The sequence below is a fragment of the Parasteatoda tepidariorum genome, chromosome 5 (genome assembly GCF_982258835.1).
Source record: "Parasteatoda tepidariorum strain Cologne lab strain chromosome 5, Ptep-v5.0, whole genome shotgun sequence".
NCBI lineage: Eukaryota > Metazoa > Arthropoda > Arachnida > Araneae > Theridiidae > Parasteatoda > Parasteatoda tepidariorum.
Window position 1 is genome coordinate 96,584,997 of NC_141759.1, and position 24,333 is coordinate 96,609,329.

General features: G+C 29.6%; 1 protein-coding gene across 1 annotated transcript; it reads right to left on the bottom strand.

Moving 5' to 3' along the window:
- Positions 1-475: 475 nt before the first annotated feature.
- On the bottom strand, positions 476-24,320 carry LOC107452534 (DNA-directed RNA polymerase III subunit RPC6). Its single transcript, XM_016069025.4, has 9 exons — positions 24,162-24,320; positions 21,056-21,179; positions 17,111-17,172; positions 13,897-13,961; positions 13,691-13,797; positions 9,486-9,629; positions 7,047-7,151; positions 4,472-4,645; positions 476-687 (listed from the first exon to the last, which is right to left on the bottom strand). Exons 1-9 carry the CDS (start codon positions 24,269-24,271, stop codon positions 610-612), a joined length of 969 nt encoding a protein of 322 aa, XP_015924511.2. The 5' UTR covers positions 24,272-24,320; the 3' UTR covers positions 476-609.
- Positions 24,321-24,333: the final 13 nt, after the last annotated feature.

The following is a 24,333-nucleotide window of genomic DNA, read 5'->3' on the forward strand; positions in this document are numbered from 1 at the left end:
ATTTTTTAAAGAACATGAAAATACTAAAATAATGTATTCTTGCAATAATAATATAAATATTTTTTTATATGTACAGTAGATTGTTTGATTGATGAATCCGATTCCCTTATTTTCATTCATTCATTCATTCATGCATATCATATTTACTCATTTTTAGTATAAGTGAAAATAACTACTTTAACAGAATCTATTTTTAATTCATTTAAAAACACAGATCAGAACATGAGCTATCTTCTTTCAATAACCCATCTTGGCATAAGTGTATAACAAAAAACTTACAAATTTTCACTCACAATAAATAAAAAAAAGCAGATAGTGCTACAAAATTATTCAATTCATTTAAAAAGAACCACAATAAAGGTTTTCAAAAATCAATCTCACTAAGAAGGGTGTGAAATACCAAATATAAAGTTCTATTTTTTACAAGCAAGATAAAATAATGTATGTTAAATGTAAATAAACCAGAACACAAAAATACAAAAACATAACCGGATTCTTTATAAATTATAATATGTACATACAACGTGTTGATTTTAATAAATACCATATCACATGTTTTCAATTCATTGACTAAATATCACCAAATTTAAGAGACTAATTTGGTTAGGTTCAAAAATCCAACCACTCTTTCATGTATTGACATGTTGATGGAGATACAGAGAGACCAACACCACATTCTTTAAAAACCTACAGAAAGAGATGAAAACGAACAAACATTATGAGGTAAACAAGTCTTGTAGTGAAACAAAACAAAGAAAAACTAACAGAACAATTAACAAAAAGAAAAAAAGAATCAGGAAAATATTTGGAGCAGTATACGTATGAGACTTTATTTAAAAAGGGCAAAAAAAAAACTTTGAAAAACGAATATTCTTTTTTTTTTTTTTTTTTTTACTTAAGTGCAATAAATGCAAATTTTATAAACTATACTATTTTTAATTTCAGAACATAAAGTTTTCAACATAATTTTATAAATGGAACACAGAACAACTCATAATAGTCCAAGGTCAACACATAGAAATTTTTTTTAGTACTTTTACATTAAAAAAACAACCGGTTAATAATCTTTAATATCAAAATTTAATTAAAATTAGTAATCAAGTGTAAGACTGCTCTGATAAAATAATTTTAAAGTAGAGATTCGATAGTCTTGAAATGAAAATATTGTAAATATGTTGCTTCATACGTTCGTTTGTAGTTTTGTGAATGATCCCTCATATCACTGTTCAAAAATTTCATAATTACTGTATTTCTGATTGAGTTCAATCAATCATTCATAATATGAGATTAGTAAATAACTACAGTAGAGCGCCGATTATCCGAACCCTTATTATCCAAATGTCCAATTATCCGAACTATGTCTGAATTCTTTTTTCTTTTTTTTTAAAGTTTAGAATAATTTTTGACTTATCAAAAATTTTTCAAAATTTCTGAGCCAGTAGATCTTCCGGTTGAAGAGATGTCAGGTTATGCAGCAGAAGAAATGGAAGGCTGGTGTCGAGACACTGAAAACGTCCTAGAATTTCAAATTTTAAATGATGAAATTGTTTGCTGAAATTTTGAAAGAAAATCGGAACTCCACAGACGAATAGGAACAAATAGATGATCAAGTTCAAGATAGTGAACCATCTCATATAGAAGCATGCAATTCATTAGATATTGCAATGAATTGGCTAGAACGTCAAAATGATGTTGATGTTCAGTAGATTTATTTAAAAAGAATAAGGTATATCGCTGCTCAAAAAAGAGCATCTTTGAAACAAAATTCTTTGCTGAATTTCTTTTTCAATGGAAAATAAAGAAAAATGTGGTAAAATCAGCAATTGACAAAAAAAAAATAATAAATAGCTGAAGTATGATTAAAAAAAATTCAAAATTAAATAAAAATATTTAAAAATTGAATTTTTTTTTAAACAGAGTTATTTTCGATGGTACTGCCAGTCCTAAACCTGGAAAAAGTGTGAAGGGAAGTTAGTGCATAAATAATAATCATTTAAACTAGATTTTAAACAACTTTCCAATTATCCGAACTTTTCATTATCTGAACCACGTTCGGTCCCGAGCAATTCGGATAATCGGCGCTTTACTGTATCAATCATAGAATGAGATAAGTACATAACTATCAAACTAATAAGATTCATTTTATCAGATTTGTCACTGTATTTGCTTAAAATAATAAATTAGCACATAAGCTTCCAAATTAATCACCACAAAAATTTGATAATATAAAATTATAAGCAAAGTGTCTTTTTCATAAAATGACCAAGCCCCAAAATGGAATCCTGCATGTAAGGCTATATGTCTGAAACATGACTATAAAATTAATGGAGACTCCCCAAATGTCATCAATTGAATTTTATGGTTTTATAACATTTTTAAATATTTTTAAACATTATTAAATATTTTTAAACATTATTAAATATTTTTAAACATTATTAAATATTTTTAAACATTTTTAAATATTTCATTCTCATCAAGGGAAAACTTTTTAGTGAAACAGATCATATAATGCAATGAAATGAAATAAAAATAAATAGTTGGTTTTGGTTTAAGCCAGAGATGGGCAAACTGTGGCCGCTGGAAGGTTTAATCCGCCACGCGGATGGAACTTTTACTTGTCGATCTGCGGCGAATATAAACAATATACAGGCTCTTTATAATTAAAGTTCCATTTTGAAATGGCTATAAAAATAAAACTACCCGACCAAATGTCATCAAACTTGGTAAATGTCTATAAAAGGTCATGGGATTTTAGTTCCCGCAAAAAAAAATCACCACCAGCGGAGAATGGCGCTGTATGCAATAGTGTTAAACAAATGTGAAATATGCAAATTTGTTTTACACGTCATGTGACTTTGCAGTTATAAAAGTGAGGCGCCTTGTCTGAGCTGTCAGTGTTCTGAGTCGATAATGTCTGTTACCATGCAAGACCGTGCTTTGCTCGTGAAATGTTACTATGAATGCGACAGCAATGAACGGAGGGCTTTACAAAAGTTCTGTTCTGTAAGAGGAAAACGCCGAGGTCCAATGACACTGCAAGGTTTACGGCAAATTTACGGTAAAAGCCGTGTAAAACAAATTTACATATTTCACATTTGTTTAACACTATTGCATACAGCGCCATTCTCCGCTGGTGGTGAATTTTTGAACTTTTTTTGTTTTGTTGCGGGAACTAAAATCCCATGACCTCTTATAGACATTTACCAAGTTTGATGACATTTGGTCGGGTAGTTTTATTTTTATAGCCATTTCAAAGTGGAACTTTAATTATAAAGACCCTGTACATACATTTTCTTGACTACTTTGCTTAAAGCTATATTTCTTTCGTTTTTAACAAAATACTAATGACCCTTTCACTTTCTCTATTTTTGTTCCACAAAACATAAATTGATGGAAATAGCTAGCACAGACAGCTTAATTGGTAAAATGTTGAAAGAAGTCCGTTATAGAATAGCTGTAGATAGGCGCCATCTGAAGCAGTTGTTTCTAAATATGCCAAAGTTTGAGTTTTACAAATTATTACAAAAAGCTAGTTTCTCAAATTTAATATTTCACGCCCAGAAAATCAGTGCTATGTTTGCTTCATCTGATATATGTGAATATGTGTTTTCAACTATGAACCTGTAGTAGATTAACAGACAAACATTTAGCCTCGTTTCCTAAAATAAGTACAACTCACTTGAAACCTCAATATAAGGAACTTTTTAAACTGCAATCACAATTTCATTCATTGCATTAAATATTTAAATTAAAACTTGCATATAGTTTTATTATTCTAGAAGTTTTTACTTAGCCCCTAACAAACTTTTTTTCTTCAATTTTTTGCCCTATGACCAAAAAAGTTTGCCCATCCCTGGTTTAAGCAATACTACAGGAGAAAACTAATGAGTCATTCAATCTATATATAAAGCATATACAACAGGGGCTGCAGTATAAATTAAAATTATTTTAAGTTTAACTAACACATTCCAATAAAAAAATTGCATACATATACAGTGAACCCTCTGCTAAAACGGACACTGATGGAACCAAAAAAATTTTCTGCTTACAAGACCGGTAACGGGAAGGGTACACAAATAACAAATTGTTGCACCGTAAATTGTTTTTAGAGTTATTGCAATGAATTAAATAATCTACAATAACTATTTAAAATATTTATTTAAACTTTAAAAACAAAAATCTTCCCAGTTAAGAACTTCAGCTATTCAAACATCAGTAAATATAGCATCATCTAATATTTAACTTCCTGATATATACTTGTATATCAGAATCTATCCTGATTATATCAGAACATATACTGATACATAATTGCATGGAGGTTTCAAATTATGTTTTTTTTAAAAAAGAGTTTTTATTGGATTGTTTTTATAATTCAATGCATTTAATCAACTAAATGAAATGCTTAATCAATCAATTAAACATTTCTTAAACATTAAAATAATAAAGAATAAAAATGAGCAAAAGAACTTACTAAACACACCCCACAAGGCATCCTCATTAAACCAACATTAGAAAGCACAGATTTTGAAACGGCGTAACAATTTTCTGAAGTCTTACCCAAACCTAAAGATGTATTTTTCACTATTTTACCATCATAGATTAAAGACTCTAGAATGTTTTCAATATCAAAAACTTTTAACTCCACCTACAAGAAACATAAAATAATTACAACACAAAAAAATTTAAGGTTTGAAATTTTTTTAAATATATAAAATAATAATTATAAAATAAATATAAAATAATAATAATAATACATAAAAATATATATAAGAGCATCTTTAAACATTGGACACTTTAAATTTCTGACATCTTTTCATCAAATTTGAGTAATAATGCATGGATTTTTTTAATTGGTTTAGGTAAGTTAAGAACATGCAAATTCACTCAAACTTTCAATAATAAAAAATTACAAAATTGATTGTGAAGAACCAAGTGAAAATTGGAACTATAACAATACATTTTTGAACACCCAATGGTGTGAAAAACAATCACTAACAAGTAAATTTCCCTGTTGTGTAATATGTGCCTTTCATTTTATAAACCTATAGTGTTCATTCACATAGTGCAGACATTTCTTAGCTTTATTAATCTTTTTCAGCAGAAATAGCTTTTTTTATTAAGCATGTGTTTTTAATTACCTATTACTTAAAGATCATTAAGAAAGTTTAATGGGAATTGCAAACTATTTAATAATCCATAAGAAAAAAAAATAAAAGATTTAAATAATAAAAAATCAGAGGCGTGATAGAGGGATACGTGGAGAAACAGCGCACAATAACAAGTTTTTTGTAGAAAGCTTTGTTTTCCTCAATTTTTCTGTTTATTACCGTAATTCCTAATAACTTTTTTTTAATGTTAAGATATACTCTTCGTATAACGCGCACGAATATTTGGATTGTACATGTGCAATATCTCGTCTAGTCTCAATAGAAAACCAGAAAGCCTTTTATTGTGGGACATGTTTAGGTCCCACCTTACAGATAATACAAAAAAATTGTTGAAGGAATGTAACACCGATATGGCAGTTATTCCGGGCGGATTGACACCATTACTTCAGCCATTGGACGTCTGCTTAAACAAACCATTTAAAGTCAATTTTAAAAAACAGTGGAACACTTGGATGTTGGAGGGCGAGAAAACCTTTACGAAAGGACATATGCGTCATGCAAGTTTGGAAACAGTGTGCGAATGGATATTAAAAGTATGGGATGAAATTAAGCCTGAGATGGTTAGAAAATCATTCAAAAAATGCATCATTTAAAATAATCTGGACGGATCAGAAGATGACTGTTTATTTATGGATGAGGGTAATGCAGATGATGAAGACGAAACAGATTATGACTGGGTGCCTGAAGAAATAACGGAAGACTAATATAATGAACTATTTATGTAATAACGAAAATCAATAAATCATATAGGTAAAGGTAAAATAAAAGTATTTTTCTATATTGAAATTTTTTTAATCTATAATTTTTTATATTTGGCGTATACCGCACACCCGTAAATTCCAATGTTAATTTTTGTATTAAAAGTGCGCGTTATACGCCGGAATATACGGTACTTAATTTTGTTTTTGTAAAATTTCTCATATCTATAATCTTTGTTTATTTACTTATAGAAATTTTTTTCTGTTGCCTTTTTGAAGTTGGATTAAAAGTTATAATTCTGTGTGCAGTATCATTTCTTACTGTTGCTGCCAGACAAAATTGATACAAAATACCTGCCAAGAATCTACACAAGAAAAAAACTTAGTTTTCAGTGGCTATAATTTAGAGAATTTTTAACCAATACAGTAATAAACAAAATTTTTTCTTAATAATTCTACACTCTATTTAAATAAAGGAAATGCACTGATGTCAGTAATTTAGAGTTCCCCCATTAGTAGGTAGGTACTTTATTTACGCTTTACTAGAGCTGCACAATGGGCTATTGGCGACGGAATGGGAAACATCCATGAGGATGATCCAAAGACATGCCATCATAATTCTGATTCTCTGAAGAGGAGATGGTCCCCCTGCATTGGTAGCCTGACGACCTGCGTGCAAAGTCGAGCACATTACGGCAGAACAGCTTAACGAGGATTGATCCCGCGCACCCTCGGTCCCTAAGCAGGCTGATCCAAGTGGTCACCCATCCGCTTACTGATCACATCCAGTGATGCTTGACTTCGGTGTTCTACTGGTAATCGTGTCTTTACGATCAGTCCACAGTGATTTTGATGCTACAACACTAATAAAAATGTTTAGCAAGAAATTTTGGCTATTTGAAATAATATTATACTGTGTATTTTATACAAAAATTTAACAGACTTTTACAAAATTGGTAGTCAAGCGATTGATATATAAAAGAAATCATACGGAAAAAAAGTTTTTAGCAATCATTACTGATGCATTTTTCTCAAATTTTTAACAAGTTTTAAGACAAAAAGGATATTTTAAATTTATTTTGCAACACAAGACAAAATATATTAAAAATTATATAATCATTACAAATTCAATTTTACTTTGTCCACAAAAAAATTCAAATTCTTTTCATTAATGACTTACTGTGCTTATTTTCAGTCCATTAATGTAATCACAAATCTCCTTTGAAGACTTAAAAGAGGCATGCCTTTGAGAAAGGGGATCAAGCAGTTTTTCTGAAATTCCCTTCTAAACACAAATAAACAAAATAAATGTAGAGTTAACATACAACTAACTTTTTAAGTAAAATATTAAATTGTTCATCAAAAAAGTAACGTTGATGAAACTCCCTTTTAAATACAAATATTTAAACAAAATTAATGTAGAGTTCACATACAAACAACTTTTTGAGTAAAATATTAAATTGTTAATAAAAACTGCATTGCTGAAACTCCCTTTAAAGCACAAATAAACATAATTAATGCCTAGTTCACATACGAAGTACTTTCTAAGTAGAATATTAAATCGTTAATTAAAAAAGTAATCTTTCTGAAACTCCCTTTAATGAAATTAAACAAGTTTTAAAGCAAAAAAATAAAGTCATTTAACTAGCCTCCAAGGAGTTTAAATAAAATTTAAAATTACACATTTATGTGATAAGGATTCATGTGGTCTTTTGATAAGTAATTTAAGATTTTCTGGAAAAATAATTAAATATTTTTTTAAGAAGTGAGAATTACTAGTTTGTATGCATGAGATTATACAAAAAGAAGAGAAAAAAAGCAAGAGAAAAAAAAATTATTATGGAAAAAAATTTAATTTGAAGACTAATTTGTATGCCGCAATTTTATTAATTATATATTTTTAACTAAATGCGGCTTCATGGGATAAAAAATATATTATACTATATAAAAATATATCATATAGTATAATATTATTATACATACAAATTAGTTTTCAATAATATCATATAGAATATTATTATACACACAAATTAATCTTAAATAATATCATATAGTATAACATTATTACACAGTATAGTATATATTATATTGAACAACTTGTAAGCACGTTTTGAAAAAAAAATTTCCAAAGGGGATTAACAGAAAAAGATTTTTAAAAAAATATAGCATTTAAAAATTTTCTAATTAACTTGGAATAATGAAAGTTTAGTAACATAAAATTTTAATTAAATAAGATAAAATTAATTCATAACATAAAATTATGGTTATTTCTTAGCAATATAAACAGCAAAACTGACCATAGAAACTTTAACCAAATTGGCGAAACATAACTATATTTGTACAGACATTAGTTAATAGATGACAGCCTAATAAACCACATTGAAAAATCTGAATTGCCAATACCTCACCTAAATCTTTATCAATCTATAATTTTAAGTTTCATGTGACAAGCTTTAATAGATTTTGAAAAGTGTGTAACGTAAAATTTTTGGCATAATGGTTATTTTGCAACTTATATATGATAAAAAATTGGAAGAGAAAGGAGAGAAAATGTAGAAAATTATAAGAAAGTTAAAAATTGCAGATGGAAGGAAGAGCCTCATGCCAACAGCTTATCTACAACTGTCAATTTTACTTTTATCATAGGGATGAACCGAGTTGAATATTTGGCTAGTTGAAAACTAATTCTTTAGTAGTTGATGGAATAGATTCTATCAATAAACAGATGCTGTTACATGGATGTTTTAATAAAGTCAATATTTTAAAAGTAAATTTGAGTCTTGTGATGAAATACTTTATATGAGTATTTTAAATATGAATTATTAAAAAATAATATCGATGGAACTACTTAAATTCAATAAATATTTCCTTCGTATCACACCATTGAATTTTTAACATTATTATAGTTAATATTTTCTTAATGAAATAAAACTTGTGAAAGAAGCAAATTCTAAATAAAAAATAATAATTTTTACTTCATGTAAAGTGCTTTAATTAATGAAAGTAGTAATCAAAAACTGGAAGACATACGCCAGAGGGACAGTTGGAGGAAACTCCTAGAGAAGGCCAGGGCCCACACAAGACTGCCGCGGCAGTGAAGAAGAATGTAATTTTTTTATTTACCCCCTTTTTTTCAAAAAGGAAACTTTGCAATAATTTTAACATTCATTATGGAGACTTAAATTTGACTGCTCATTATTTGTTCGTAGATATTTGACAGCCGAGACAGGAAATTGTTTTTAAATAAAATGGCTGTTATTGTCGTTCTAAAAAGAAAGAAAAAAGTGCTGCATTTCATCAAAGTTATGTTTATTTGTGGCCATGATACACAGGACAAAAGAGATCCTGCTTTCATCAAATATATTTTAAACATAATATTTATATTTAATAATTTTGAAATTAAGAACCACAAATAGAATAAATTAAACATTAAATACAAAATTGCAAAATTTATTTGAAGTTATTAATTAAAATCTACATTGCAACAAACTTTTTTTAAATCATTATGGATTACTTTTTTCACAGAAGGTATCGTATATTAGTTAATAGTAACAAATTGTGTATAATTTAAGAACGCAACAAATTACATATGAACATGTAAAAAAAGCATTAAACTTACTGCTTGAAGTAGATACCTGTAACACTGATCACCGAGAACATTTACAAATTCAGCTTCAAATTCATCTCCAGAATAAAAAGTTCCTCCTGTGACTTCAACACTTGGGGTTAAATCATACAACATGTATAACTTTCTTTTGTTTTTCTAGTGAAGAAAACAACATTTTTTAAATTATAACTTATCGGTATTGTCCCACTAGGCATTCTACCTGTGTAGTTACTTTATAGTTTACAGAGCATGGGCAATAATATACAACAGGTAGTGGCTTTTAACCTTAAAAAACATCAATGTAGAGTATACAGTAGGCCGGGATAGCCTGGTCGATAGGATTCTGTCCCCGTGGGCCAAAGACTCCCCGTGTAGTAAATGGCGACTGGTGCACGTTAAATCTGCTGAGTCGTAAAGTCTTCCATGTTCCCATAACAAATCAATACCTCTGGGGGTACTGATCCAGGAGTTTCCTTGTCTTCTGGATAGGTTCAAATTTATAAGGCTACGCCATTGAACAATAGTAGTCGTAAATCCAAAAATTGGGTCGGCTGTTCAATGATGGATATAAAATAAAATGTAGAGTATACAGGGTAAATGCATGTGGTATTTAACCTTTAAAAAAAACATGTATAGGGAAAAACCAACCTGGTATATATTTACCCGGTATACTTTACACTGATGTTTTTCTAATACCATTGCCCGAAATTTACCATGTTAAATACCATTGCCCGATGTAATTTTGGCTGGTTTATTGCACTACACACAACTACATCAAGTAACTACACAGGTAGATTGCCTATTGGAACAATACCATTTTATCTTTTTATAGAAAATTCCAATTTTCTTCTTTTTCAATATTTAGATATAATGAATTCGTAATAACAAATAATCATATACCATAAATGAATTAAAAGTATCCCCCTTTCAAAGAAGATACTAAAATTTTTGGCCATTAGCTATTATTCTTTATGGGCTGTAATGAGTAATGCTTTCAGTCTAGCTAATTGGAAATAAATGATCATGGTGTTTTTACCCCAAATTATGTGACAGGGCACATTCTGTCCATAATGCTGTATCTGTTCAAATGATGAACAAGATCTTTTTTAATAATAATGTAAAAAATTGATATTTTGTTTAGAAGGTATACTTTATCCCAAAATTATAATGTAACCAATATTCTGTAACATCACATGAAGGAAATATAATCATTATTTCCCTGAATAAAAAAGTTTGTGTTTTAGGGGTTATTTTGACTTTTCGTGAAAAATCTACTCAGATGCAGTAAAAATAATTTTTGTGAATGCATTAAAAAAAAAAATTTTTTTAATTTTTCTTTTAAATCACGAAAGTGAGGTTCTTTAATGTTTTATTGAATTTGTGAAAAAAATGTTTTATCAATTTTCAAAATCTAAAATTATTGTACAATTGGAATCTTTCTAAGGCAGTTTTTTTTTTTTTTTTTTTTTTTTTTTTTTATGAATTTAAGATCTTGATCTTGGGAAAAGAACTAAAAACCTTGTTTAATTAATTAAACATCTTATGAAATTATAAATTAAAGGCCTCATCTTTTTTTCTTTTTTCGAGTAAGGATCCATTTCTAAGATAAAATAATTTGTAAAAAATACATTTTAAGAACAATATATTTTGTGAAGAAATGCATTAATCCATCAAAATTTCCCATAATATGTCCTCTTTTTTGTACAAATATAAAAATGAAATGAGTAAATTATTTCAATCCTACAGTGATTGTTACGTTTGGTGAAATGAAAAAAAAAAAGCATTATTCCATTTTCATTTTATGCATCAAAACTTCAAATTGATTCCCTTAAGGCAGTGATCGGCAAAGTGCGGCTCCAGAGCCGCAGGTGGCTCTTTGGCTCCTTAAGTGCGGCTCTGGCACAAACATCCACGGAAGGCGCAATAATATTTCCATTAAAAAAAAAACTTAGTAAGAAAAAAATTACATCTTATTTTGACAAATTAAAATTCTTCTATAAATCGAGAACATGTATAATTTTTTGTTTAAGTTAAAAGATAGATAGGTAATTAGAATTTTATATTGTTGTAAAAATACGTAACGAGCATCGAGTTTAATTTTATTAATTTTTGTAAACGTAAACACAAACCATGTACAAGCTACCGGCTTAAATTGTTCGTATGTTTTCGGCGTACTCCGGTGTGATACAAAGGTACCACAAGCATGCGCGCATACTTTTTCTAAAGTAGTGGGGGTACAAATTGGCTTAAAATTAAAAACAACATACAAACCTGACTTACTCAAACTTTCCAAGGAGATGCAAGCACATTGTTCGCATTAATAAATATTTATTAAGTATGAAATTTAGTTTTATTTAGTGTACTACTTATTTAATGTAATAAAAGTTTACTAAACAAGCAGATTTGGCTCCTAACTTTTCTAAAAATTGTTGTAATGTTTATATTTGGCTCTTTGGCAAATAAGTTTGCCGACCGCTGCCTTAAGGCTACAGTGGACTTAAAAAATCAAAATTTGGAATTTTTAACCAAATTTTCTGAAAATCGCAGAATAACTTATTTAGATTATAATAAATAAATTCCTAATTTTTTTTAAAATTATCTTTTTAATTTTTTAAGTTATAAAACTTTTAAAATTTAAAAGTTGTCAAATTTTAAAATGTTCCAGACGGCTTAATTTTCAAAATTTTTCTTCGAAACTTTTTTATGTTGCTTGTTATAGACATAGAAACAAACGTATGCATTGAATTTGTGAGTAATTTTGATGGTTTAAGTAGGAGATAATTTTTCATTACGTACAAAAATTTTGAAGAAAAAAAATTTAAAAAATTCTTTTTCCAGTTCTCAATTTCTTTCAAATACTAATTATTATAAAAAACAATGCATAGAAATACTTAATATATAATTAAGTAACTGTTGACAAAGTTTCAAAACTGTATCTAGAAAATTAATGCTCCTGGAACGTTTGAAAGTTTCAAAAATTAGAAAAAAAATCCATATTGAGAAAAAGTGATTTTTTGCTCAAAATTAATATTGTCTTTAAATTATCCCTATAATCAGTAGTAAATGTTTCATTATTTTATGACAAAAAGATATAACATGTTACTATTTCATTTATATTAGCTAATATAAGAAATAAATAAAAAGAATAAACCTTGCGAAGATAAAAATGGCATTTAATTTTTCATCGTGCACGATATTCGTGAGCATAACTTGTCGTGAACATACAGAAGAAACATACTCATGAACATTGGTGCACACAAAATATATTTTTATAACCTCCAAAAAGACAAAATGTAAGCATATGGAAAATAAAATCTGTTTTCTATATACAAAAAACAATCAAAAGCAATTTAACAAAACTGTAAAGTATGTTCTCCAGGTATAAGCTATCTTGGCGTTTATTTATTTATTTTTTTTTTGACGAACAGCACATAGCCAATATTTTTTCTTTTGAAAAACTATATTCTAAGAGGTAGCAAATAACACAAATTATAAGATGATGTAAACACAATCTCTGCAAGAGCCCTTCGTCTTTTTGAAGGGCGTCCTTTTATTTTTTTCCACTTTGAAGACACCAAATCCATAGCTGATGAATCGATGAAAAACAAAACAACCAGAGAAAAAACAACGAAAGTCGTTATAAAAATAAAAAAAACAAGTAATTAACGATGAAAACGTAATAACAAATCTAACAAAACAATTAAAATCAAAATAAGAGCGTAATAAACAGTAATTAGCTTTGAAAAAAGCTGTTTTGTATTTGAAGAATGATAAAACAATTCGAAAATCTAACGAATTTGAAATGTCAACAAACAATGTGCGATAATGAACAATCACAGATACAGTTAATAAATACTGTTGATAATAAAAGTTTCATGAGTGTAATAATAATTCGAAAATCCTCTGAAAAAATGTATCTTTTTGGTTGGTAAAAACGCATTTGCTATTTAGTTTCGTTTTCAGTATCAAATGTAAGGGGGCGTGGCATCCTGATTGGAAAACGAAACTAGCTTATAATTCATCAAAAAATGATCAACAATGAAGAAAACTGATTTCAGCTTATAAAACAAGCAAGAAAGCAATCAAAAACATTAAAAAAATTTTTTGATATTTTCATCAATTTTTACCATTTTAAGGGTCCACTGTAGCCTTAAAGATACTAACCTAATTCTTTATAAACATAATTTAAAAAAAAAAAACTATAATAAATTACTTACAGCAATAACTAATTTGATTTCTTTTCTACTTTCAAGCTCTTTCAAAATTTTAGTTACTCGGGGTTGAGGCAAGCCACATTCTCTTTTTATCTGGTTCACTGCCAAACCTAATATTAAAAAAAGAAAAAAATGAAGTAAGAATTCAATTATTTAAAGTAGAAATGAGAAACGTTACCATAAATAATATACTTCAGCAAATAACAAACCCTTATCGCTTGCGCCTTTAATGATTTTAAAAATTATTTTCTCTTCTTGGCTACCCTTAATGACCCTAAAGAGAAAAATCATAACTGTTAGTTACAGTAGATTTGTAATAATTTAACAAAAATCATAACTGTTAGTTACAGTAGATTTGTAATAATTTAACAAAAATCATAACTGTTAGTTACAGTAGATTTGTAATAATTTAACAAAAATCATAATTTTTAATGATATATTAAATTAACAGTTGACACTCAAATTTGGAAGAAAAAAATTCCCTGTGTTTTCACTGTACACATTGCACACAATATATTATGACGAAACAACAATTATTGTGCTCTTGTGTGAGCTATATTGGGCTAACTATATTAATTTCAATTGCTGGAAAAACAGCTGACATACTTAAATAATGCTATATTAAATTAAATACAGTACACTCCCGATTATCCGTGCGCGGATTATCCGGTTTGCGGATTATCCGTGCTCATTCCAGAGTCAAACAAAAAATTTGACGAGAAACATTTTTACGATTAAAAAATTTTATTCATGAAGTTATAACACTAAAAAATTTTTAGAAGCAATATTATTGAATTGCAGTGTATGTAATATCAGCAGCATGGTCAAAGGTAAAATCATCTACGTTATTACGATCGTGGAGAAAGATCATACCGCTTGATGAACAATCTTTAGATATTCAAGAAGAATATGATAATAATATTCTTGAGCAAGCACAATAAATCTAAGGTTTCGAAATTTTTGATGAAGAAAATTTAGAAGATTAGTTTCAAAGTGTGAGCCTGTCTTCCTGAATTTGACAGATGATGACATCGTTACTTGTTAAATCAAACAGTGATGATAGTAACTGATGCAGAAGATGTAGTAAATGAGGGAAATACAATTTCTCATTCTGCTGCTCTGTGGAAACTTTATTAGATTATACGGGAGGATTTTACATTACTGCGGTTTGTAAAATATGTGTCAATATATGGTAAAGTTGCATTAAAAATTTTTTTAAGCAGCAAACGTTAAAAGGAAAATTCCTAATTTGATGTTATACAACGTGCAAGTATCAGTAATTTTTCTATTTTTTGTACTGGTATTGATTTTTTCTTTAATAAAAAGGAGTTTTCGGATTATCCGTGTTTTTCAATTGTCCGTGCGACCTGTCCCGGTGATTAACCCGGATAATCGGGAGTGCACTGTAGTTCAGTATAGCCGAAATATCAGGGTTAAATATCCCATAGATTATGCTATGAGTGGTCACCATTTTTTAAAAGATAAAAATAAGAAACAAAATTCCCTGTATTTTCCCAGTTTGTAAAGAAAAAAAAATTAAAATTCCCTGCATTTTTCCGGCTATTTTAGGTGATTTTTAAATTCCCTGTATTTTCCAGGTTTTTCCTATTTTCCTTGTGGAGTGGCAATCCTGAGTTTTTTTAAGTAATACAGGAAATATTGTAAGTAAAGTTTGATTTTTGAGGGAAAGGTCTATGGCTGAACATCATGCTGGTTTCGTTTATAATTCAAATCTCTTCACAGTAGAATCTTTATTATCTCAATTCTCTCTTAACAGAATTTGATTTCTCAACGTATTTTTTTAATGAAAATACATTTTATTATTTCACAATTTTAATAATATGTCGTAAGAAATAAATGTGCTATAGTTTTTGTCTAACTAAAGAAATCTGGAAGTCCCAATTTCTGTTGTTTCATCCCCTCCTCCATTTTTTTCGTTATTACTAGTCGGTAGGGTAGTTTTATAGTGAAAGGAGTTTGTTAAATTACAAAAAAATTAAATATGTTTACCTTTTAAAAAAAATGAATGATGAAAATTTTTTTTTATCTACATCCTTCTTAACTTTAATTGTATAATAATCACTTTCTATAAATCAAGAGGTGCATACAAAATAAATTATAACGAAAATTTTACATGTATATAATACATACATATTAGCAAATAAAGAAATAAATGTTACAAAAAAAGTTTTGATCTATTTTGATTAATCTGGTAATATTATTTTGAGGGGGTTTTGTTCACCAAATTATGCCACTGTTACTAACATAGTTCAGTTTCAACTTAATTGCTTCCATTTCTACTAACAGAAAGCATATTATGTTAAATGGACAAGAAAATTATAACATCACAGTATGAATGGAATAGGGAGAGACACATACAAAGCTTATAAAAAAATATATATAAAGCGTTGAAATCATTTAAGCATTCAGAACTAAATTTTATTTTTTTTTACTGGGCATCTAGATTACTTTATTTACTTATTGTTTTAGTGAAAGCCTGAACCATTTCATTTTACAACCTTTATTTAATGCTACGAGTTCAGTGCTTGTAGGTTATCTCTAATAAAGTATGTACGTCATTATTAAGATTTTGGGCATACATGCTTCTTACCTTCAAATCAAACACACCTTACAGTTTTATAGTTCTAGTTTTACCTAACTTATGTTGCCTCCAAACATGGCATTTTTTAATTTTAAGGCCCACTATCAAAAAAATAGTTTTGTCTCCCAACTTTAAAGTTAATTTTTAATTGTGCTGTATCCTTATTTCAATTTTGAATATTTTATTCAATTTACTATTCCAGGGGTGATTGTGAGCCCAAGTCCAAATTCCGGAAAATTTTTTGAGTTAAAAAAAAAAGTTTAAATTGAAAAAAATTTAAACAAGGTTTTTTTTCCTTTTTCTCAATATATCTCTTTACTTAAAATATATTTAAATTTTTACACATACCAATACCATTTACACATACCTATGATGACCTGGAGAAGTAATTAAAATTTACAAATATGTCTTTCTTGAGTTTATGATTATAATAATTATTTACTGATAAAAAATTAATATTAATCATGAATATAAGCTTATAAAGTATCTGGCTCTCCCTTACAAGCAAATAAAATAAACTGTGTTAAGTTCCACCTTTGAAAATTTGGTTTCCGGAAACTTCTGTGATCAATGATTTTTTTAAACATCTGGACCTTTGATCTCCAGAAACTTCCGGATCACTGTTAGCAAAAAATCCGAGTTTTTTCCGGAGCAGAATCAGCTCTGCTATTCTATTGTGCATGTAATACAAAAACTTTGAAATCTAATTTCTAGAATGTTATATGAAAGCACACAGTTTTTTGTATACTTTTCCACAAATAATTATACAAAATAATCAACTCATGGCACCACTTCCTTTTACAATAAAATAAAATGCATACTTGGCATCAGCATTCCATCGCCAACATAATTGGTTCCTTTTCTTTGTCACATCCAATTTACCCTAAAAATTACAAAAGATAACACTTTTAATAATTATGACCCAAATTATCAAATTATTCACAGAATTTAAAATTGATTGAAAAATAAAGTTCATTGAAATTTCACTTAGAAATCTTTAAAAATAATGAAAAACATAAACTTATCTGAAGACCCAGTAAATTTGAAAACATAGTGGCCCATAGACTAAACTCTCAAATGATGTTGATAAGTTAATTTTAAATACTGCAACTCAAGCAACCATTGATCGGTTTTTTGCAAAACTTTTGTAAATTTAATCTTATGTAGGGTTTTACTTTATTAAAATAATTAAATCAGTTAAAATAAAGCATTAATGTGGTCATTATTTCAGCTTTTAAAGTGTGTGCATTTAAAATATGTCGTAAAAATTTGTTTTTCTTTCAAATGTCGAATCGCCTCTTAATAAAATCAGCCGCTTAATAAAATCAAAAGAGCATAAAACGAAAGTGATTTTAATAAACGGCGGGCACTGTAACTAAAAGCCAAACTGTTTTTAATTGTACCTGGAAACCAGTGAAAGTTATAGTCAAGACTGATATGTTTTCTAGCCAGAGACATGAGCAGAGAATGTGTAAAAGTGTGAACGTGAACATTAATTATATTCTTATTACATATTTAGTATTCCATGTTTTGGCAACAGCAGTATTTAGTATTCCATGTTTTGGCAACAGCAGTTCTTGTGTACCATATAGATTTTGAGTTTTTAGAATAACGGTGTGTGTAAATTTTAATAAAGTATTGATTTGTTTTTCTTTTAAAAGTTGTTTCTTACATTATCAGAAGTGGGATTAACAGGCAACTGTAATTAATTTTGAGTTTTGAGTTTGAAATGGCATTTTTATCGCGACTTCGCAAAGATCAGTTACGTTACGTAGCTGATGAGTTATCTGAAGATGTTTCGTCTACTACTTTGAAAATCCCTGACTTGAGAAAGTTAATATTGAATAGCGAGAAATACGATGAAGAAATGGTTCGAGGAATGGTAGAAAATCTAGTTGAAGACGCCGAGCGCCTTCGTCAAGAAGAGAAAGAAAAAGCCGAGCGCCTTCGTCAAGAAGAAAAAGAAAAATCCGATCGGGAACATGAATTGGAACTCAAGAAGTTAGATATTGCTGCTAAAACTTCAGAAGTAGTCGAAACTGAAGTAATAACATCGTCGCCAAAAGTTGATTGGCAGTCACAACTGAGAAAGTTTTCTACGAGTAATGAGGATATCAGCCTTTATTTAGTACATTTCGAGAGAGTAATGAAAAGAGTACAAATGCCAAGTTCATTGTGGATGGCATGTTTAATTAACCAGTTACCAAGTGAAATTGTCCAAATGATAATGAGAGAACCAGAAGAACAGTCAGAAAATTATGACTATGTTAAATCTCTTTTGCTTAAGTGCTACAGACTAAGTCCTGAAAAATTTAGACAACTTTTTTATTCTCATGAGAATACTGATGGAAAGTCATGGAAAGAATATTACCACGAGCTTGAAACGTATTTTAATGGGTGGACTGCAGGACTTAAAATAAGTAGTTTTGAGAGTTTAAAAGACCTGATCATCACAGATCGAATGAAAGCTCGGGTGCCGCCAGATATACGAGAACGTTACTTGGATCAGTGGACCCATATAATTTCACCTTATACATTAGCTGAAAAGGTAGATGAATTTATTGAACTCAAAGATGTTTTTAAGAATCATATTCAGTATAATAATAAATATAGTAACAATAAGTTTTTGAAAGAAGAAAATGTCGCCAAAGGTGAACAAACAGAGCCAAGTCGAAGTACAACTAATAATCAAACTGTTTGCTACAATTGTTATGATACCGGCCATTTTGCTCGTGATTGTGTAAATCCAAAACGTCCAAAGTTTTGTACTGCCTGCAAAACAGAAGGACATGGTACAAAGGAATGTCCAAAGATAGCGTCTTTCCCATTAGTCAATGCAGTTTCATTTTCACCCAGTTCCAGTAATAGTACAACGAAGAATATTATCATAGAAGAAGTAAATACAAGTGCTCTTATGGATACCGCTGCTGATATATCTATGTTAAAATATAGTTTTGCACAAACGCTTAATAAAAATATTCATAAAAATATAGTTACACGAATTCGGGGTATTGGAGGTGTAAGGAAGTCACTAGGAATTATCATACTTAATGTGACTATAGACAGGGTAAAGCTGAAGGAAGTTCTGTTTTATGTAGTGACTGATGATACATTTGAAGGCCCGGATGTTCTCATCGGGAAGGACATCATTGACGCACCTGAGATAATAATGGTTAGAAATCAAGGCAGGTCCAAGTTAGTTCATGTGGAAGACCTGGATTTTTTGCATGATTTCCAGATTAATGAAATGCCTGATAGGGTTGTGTTGAAGACCCTCGAAAAGTTCGTGATTGAACCGCGTACAGTTCAATTGGTAACGCAAGATCTACTACCAACATCAAATGACTACGTAAATCCAACAAAACTGCAAAGAAATGCCCAAGAAAGTATTATCATTGCACAAGAAAAGATGAAAAGGAATTATGACAAACATCGATGTGATACATTTAAGTACAATATAGGTGACGTTGTGGTCGTAAGACGATTACCTGAACAAACTGCCTTATCTAACACTAAAACCCAAGTTAAGTACAGAGGTCCTTTGACAGTCATCAAAATATTACCATCCGACACTTATCAAGTAACTGATTTACGCGCAGTTGGACAAGGAAGAAGAAAGCAACATAATTATATGACTACCGCCCACGCTTCGCAAATGAAACTATTTCATCTGGTCAACGACGAAGATCCGTCTGATGATGGGGACAATATTACTGGAAGTAAGAAAAACTTCATTGCTTGTGAGTCCATAAACGACAAGAATAGTACAAATCAATGCAACGACGATCCAAATAAAAATTTAAGCCAAGATAACAGTAGACCAAAGAGGTGTAAAAGTGTGCCGCTTCACTTGATTTTGTTTTTCTTTTAAAAGTTGTTTCTTACAAATGTAATAGTGGTAACAGTATAAGATGTAACAGTTATGTGTTCAGTGAGAGAAACTGCAAAGATGCCAACTGCTCCAGATTTGGCAAAATACTTTAGAGAGCGGTAGGGAATTACAAACTAAATTTTGCAGATTTTCGGTTAATTTTGCCAACTGCTTAAACGGCTCAACTCGACTTAACTGTAACAAGGTGGCATATCACATAAGCATTTGAATTATTTAGAAGTAGTGATAAGTAAAAATCATATCAATCAAATATATTTAACTAAGAATCACATATTTAAAGACTGTCACTCAAAAATATATATACGGTATCTTGAACAAGTTGGCATCTCTGTAACTATACTTGAACAAGTGGTCCTTTTATATGTTGATTTGTGTGTATCATAATGAGTAAATAAACATCATTTCTGTATTTGTTCATTAGTTTTGCTATTTTTTTTTTAAAAATAATCCATAATTAAACAAAATTTCGTAATATTATACATCATATACATCGCCTATTAATTTTTAAGCTGACTAAATTAAAAAATATTTAAGCTTTCATTATCTGATATAAAAAATTACACTTATTTCTCATTTAAAAAAGGCCTGATATTAAATCAAAACCTGAAAATCAAAATAGCATACCACCATCCATTTATATCAATTGTTCGTCTAGAGAACCAATATTAATTATTTGATGATAATCTGAATCAAATTTTAGTGATTGCAGACCAAGGGTCCCAATTACTTTCAAACCCTGGTTAACTGGAAGGCCTGCTGTTTCATCATTGACCTGCTTAGGAGTCCTCAGCTTTAGCCTTTCGGATAAAATTTAAATACCTTAGAACCTAAAGAAGTAAGACCTAATTATTTTGTGAAGGAAATTTATACTTACTTGGGACATCAATGAATTCAAAATTGGTGCCAACTCCTTTGCTTGTATGGTAGGAATAGCCTTTTGTAAATCAGCTTGTGATATGCCATTTTTGTTAGCATCACTAGCCAAGACTTCAATGACTCTGCAAATATTTTAAATACTTTAAAGCCACTCTTTTGAAGAGCCACAAGAAATTTCAGAAGACAGCCACAAAAATACAAAACAGTAAACAATAAAAACTTAAATTTTGCTGAAAAAATAATATAAGTTTTATAAAAAAAAATCTACGATAACTTAGGTTTTCTTTCTTAAAATAAGTTTTTTTGAAAATTTGGAACAAAAAAATTCGAAAATTAACATTCAATTAAAATAGAATAATAAATTACATTTACTGAATAGAAATGGAATTGTGCATTGCAGACTGGGTAAATTCTTATGCAATACCTATCCAAAATATCTCCCAGGGATGTTTCCATATTGGTACCTGCTTCAACTTAATACAGTAGAGAACCAATTATCCGGGATGCTCGGGACCATCGCTATCCCGGATATCTGAATTTCCCGGTTTTCTGGATCGACCAAAAAGTGTCGTTAATCGATGTTTTATCGAACCCGAAGTACAAGGAAAAAGTGTAATGCATAAAGTAAGAGAAAAAAGAAAGGTACTCCTAACTTTAAAAAGAAAAAAAAATGGTAGATATATAACATTTAAAAGAATAAAAAAAAATTGCAAGTTTAGACAAGAAAATCAAGTTTAAAAAATACAAAATTCTCATATTTATTTTTTAAAAATAATTACAATTCCTAAATTAAATAATCTAAACAAAACCAATGATTAAATAACGCAATATATATCATACCTAATTATACCGGAGGAAACGATAAAATAAAAGGAAAACTTATTAATCTAAATAAAAACACTTGAAAATTATCGAACCAAAACGATAGTTAAAAAAGGCACTAGCATAAATATTAAAACCCGGAACAAGGCAAGATCAACGGAATTCAAAAAAAAAAAAAAAAAAAATACCTAGTGATAAAATTTATGAATAAAAAGAATTAATTTATTGAGTGTGAAGTTTATCGCGAAAAGAAAAAAAATCAAACGTAGTGGAATCAGAAAAACAAAACTGCAATCTGCTTCATAAAATAATCCTATGTTTAGATTAATAAACAATTCTCCTTTTATTTTATTTTTTTGTTGATAAAAACAAGATTTTTTATTACAGCAGATGTGATTCCACACCAAGAAAAACTTGCAATTGATACCGCACTTCCAAAGAATGAGAATTTATTCAAAAGAAAAAGATTTTATTTTAATTAGTCGATGTCAAATAAATATATTTTTCTCTTTTCTTTTTCTGCTCACTGATATGCATGCAATGCATTTCCCCCCCCCCCTCGTAAATCAAGCAGAAAACGAAATCAGCATGCCACACCCTTGAGTTTGATCGACGGCCTAAAGGAAAAAATAAAACAATCCTCTCTTCCCTGCCTTCAAGGTCACGGAGGAAATGACGTTTCTCTGGGTAAACGGGGAAAAATTTTTTCCCCTTCCTTACATTTCCCTCTCTTCAACTTCAAGGATGAGTTCAATTTCCGCTTTTTTCATTCTAGTTCAAAATGGCGGGAAAATCGAGCAAAATTTTTCCCGGTTTTCTGGTTTCCCGGATACCGGATAAATGGTTCTCTACTGTACCTAAAGTTTTCTAAAGAATGTTCAAGTCCTCAAAAGACTATTAGGCCAATAAGTATTAGCAGTGGGGGGAAAAAGGAAAGACAACAAAAAAATGAGGGTCTGCACATGATTAAAACTAAAAATTTTATATTTTATGATCATAGGTAGGTTTATTAACGTTGCACTAGAGATGCACAATGGGCTATTGGTGACAGTCTGGGAAACATCCCTGAGGATGATCCGAAGACAAGCCATCACAATTTTGATCCTCTGCAGAGGGGATGGCTCCCCTGCATTGGTAGCCTGACAACCTGCATGCAAAGTCGAGTAGGTACTTCATGGCGGAACAGCTTAACGAGGACGGATACAGCACACCCTCGGTCCCTACACAGGCTGATCAAAGTGGTCACGCACTGGCTTATACTGACCGCAGCCAGTGATGCTTGACTTCGGTGCTCGACTAGGAGCCTTGTCTTTACGATCAGTCCCCTGCAGGACTTATGACTATAGGATTCGATACCTAATTTATCAATGAAGAGGAAAGATTTTGACTTGGTACCTGCAGTCAAATAGTCACCAAGTTTGTGGGACAACCCAGCAGTAGCAGACAAAAAAAATGGGTACAACTAATTACCAATATTTAATAAAATTCATTCCAAGCACAATAAGTGGCTAATTTTAATAGACACCTTGGTACTAATAGTGAAAAGAAAAATTTATATAACAAATACAACACACAAAATATTAACAAAGGCAAATCAATTATAAATACTAAGTAATCATTATTTTTTAAATGAGAAAACATTTTCTTTCTCCAGACACATTACGGGGAAAAAAATATGCAAAGAATAATAAAATATATATATATATATACATGAAGTGCCTGATTTATCACAGTTCAATAGCCCAAGAACCCCTAAGTGTTACCTATATATTCTATTCCTTAAAAATTATCTATTCGAAATAAGAGTTAACAAAATTTGAAATACGTATAAGTGTGGTACGCTATGTAAGTTTAAATTTACTAATATATCGCAATTTACTTATGTTAGAAATAATTTAAAAACTCTTCATAATAAAACAATGTAAATTTGGTTTAAAGTAACACCCAGGGAGCCCTAGACAATTCTGTGCCTAGGGCCCCCACTTTTTTAGTTCTGGCCCTGTATATAAAGAGAATATAAATTACAATTATACAAGTTTACAGTTTCTCATATTAATATTTTTAAAACACTCATTTTAACAAAGGAGTGGTCAAAAAATACAAAATTAATAGCTTAGATGATTTTTATCCACCTCTAGATTTCCCTTTGAAACAGCTCATTGAAATATAACTATAAAATTATCTGAATATAAATAGTAAACAAATAATAATATATACACATGTTCGAAAAAACTAACAATATAATTTTATATAGTTATTATATTTAATCTATTTTAAATTACTTTTCTTCCAATTCGGAAGAAGCTGATTTCTTTTCCGTCATTATAGCAGAAAATGGACTACAAGCAAAGTCGTCAGAGCAAAATCTTCTACACGCCGGCCAAAACAACATTAACCACGTGCTTCCGTTTTTTCCGCATCTCAATAAAGATGACGTAATAAATCTCTGGGATT

Coding starts and splice junctions, on each gene's coding strand:
- LOC107452534 (XM_016069025.4), bottom strand. CDS start 24,271: ATGTTGTTTTGGCCGGCGTGTAGAAGATTTTGCTCTGACGACTTTGCT. Junction 13,962..17,110: donor CGATGGAATGCTGATGCCAA/GTATGCATTTTA, acceptor TTTTCTCTTTAG/GGTCATTAAGGGTAGCCAAG. Junction 13,798..13,896: donor TAAAGGCGCAAGCGATAAGG/GTTTGTTATTTG, acceptor TTTTAATATTAG/GTTTGGCAGTGAACCAGATA.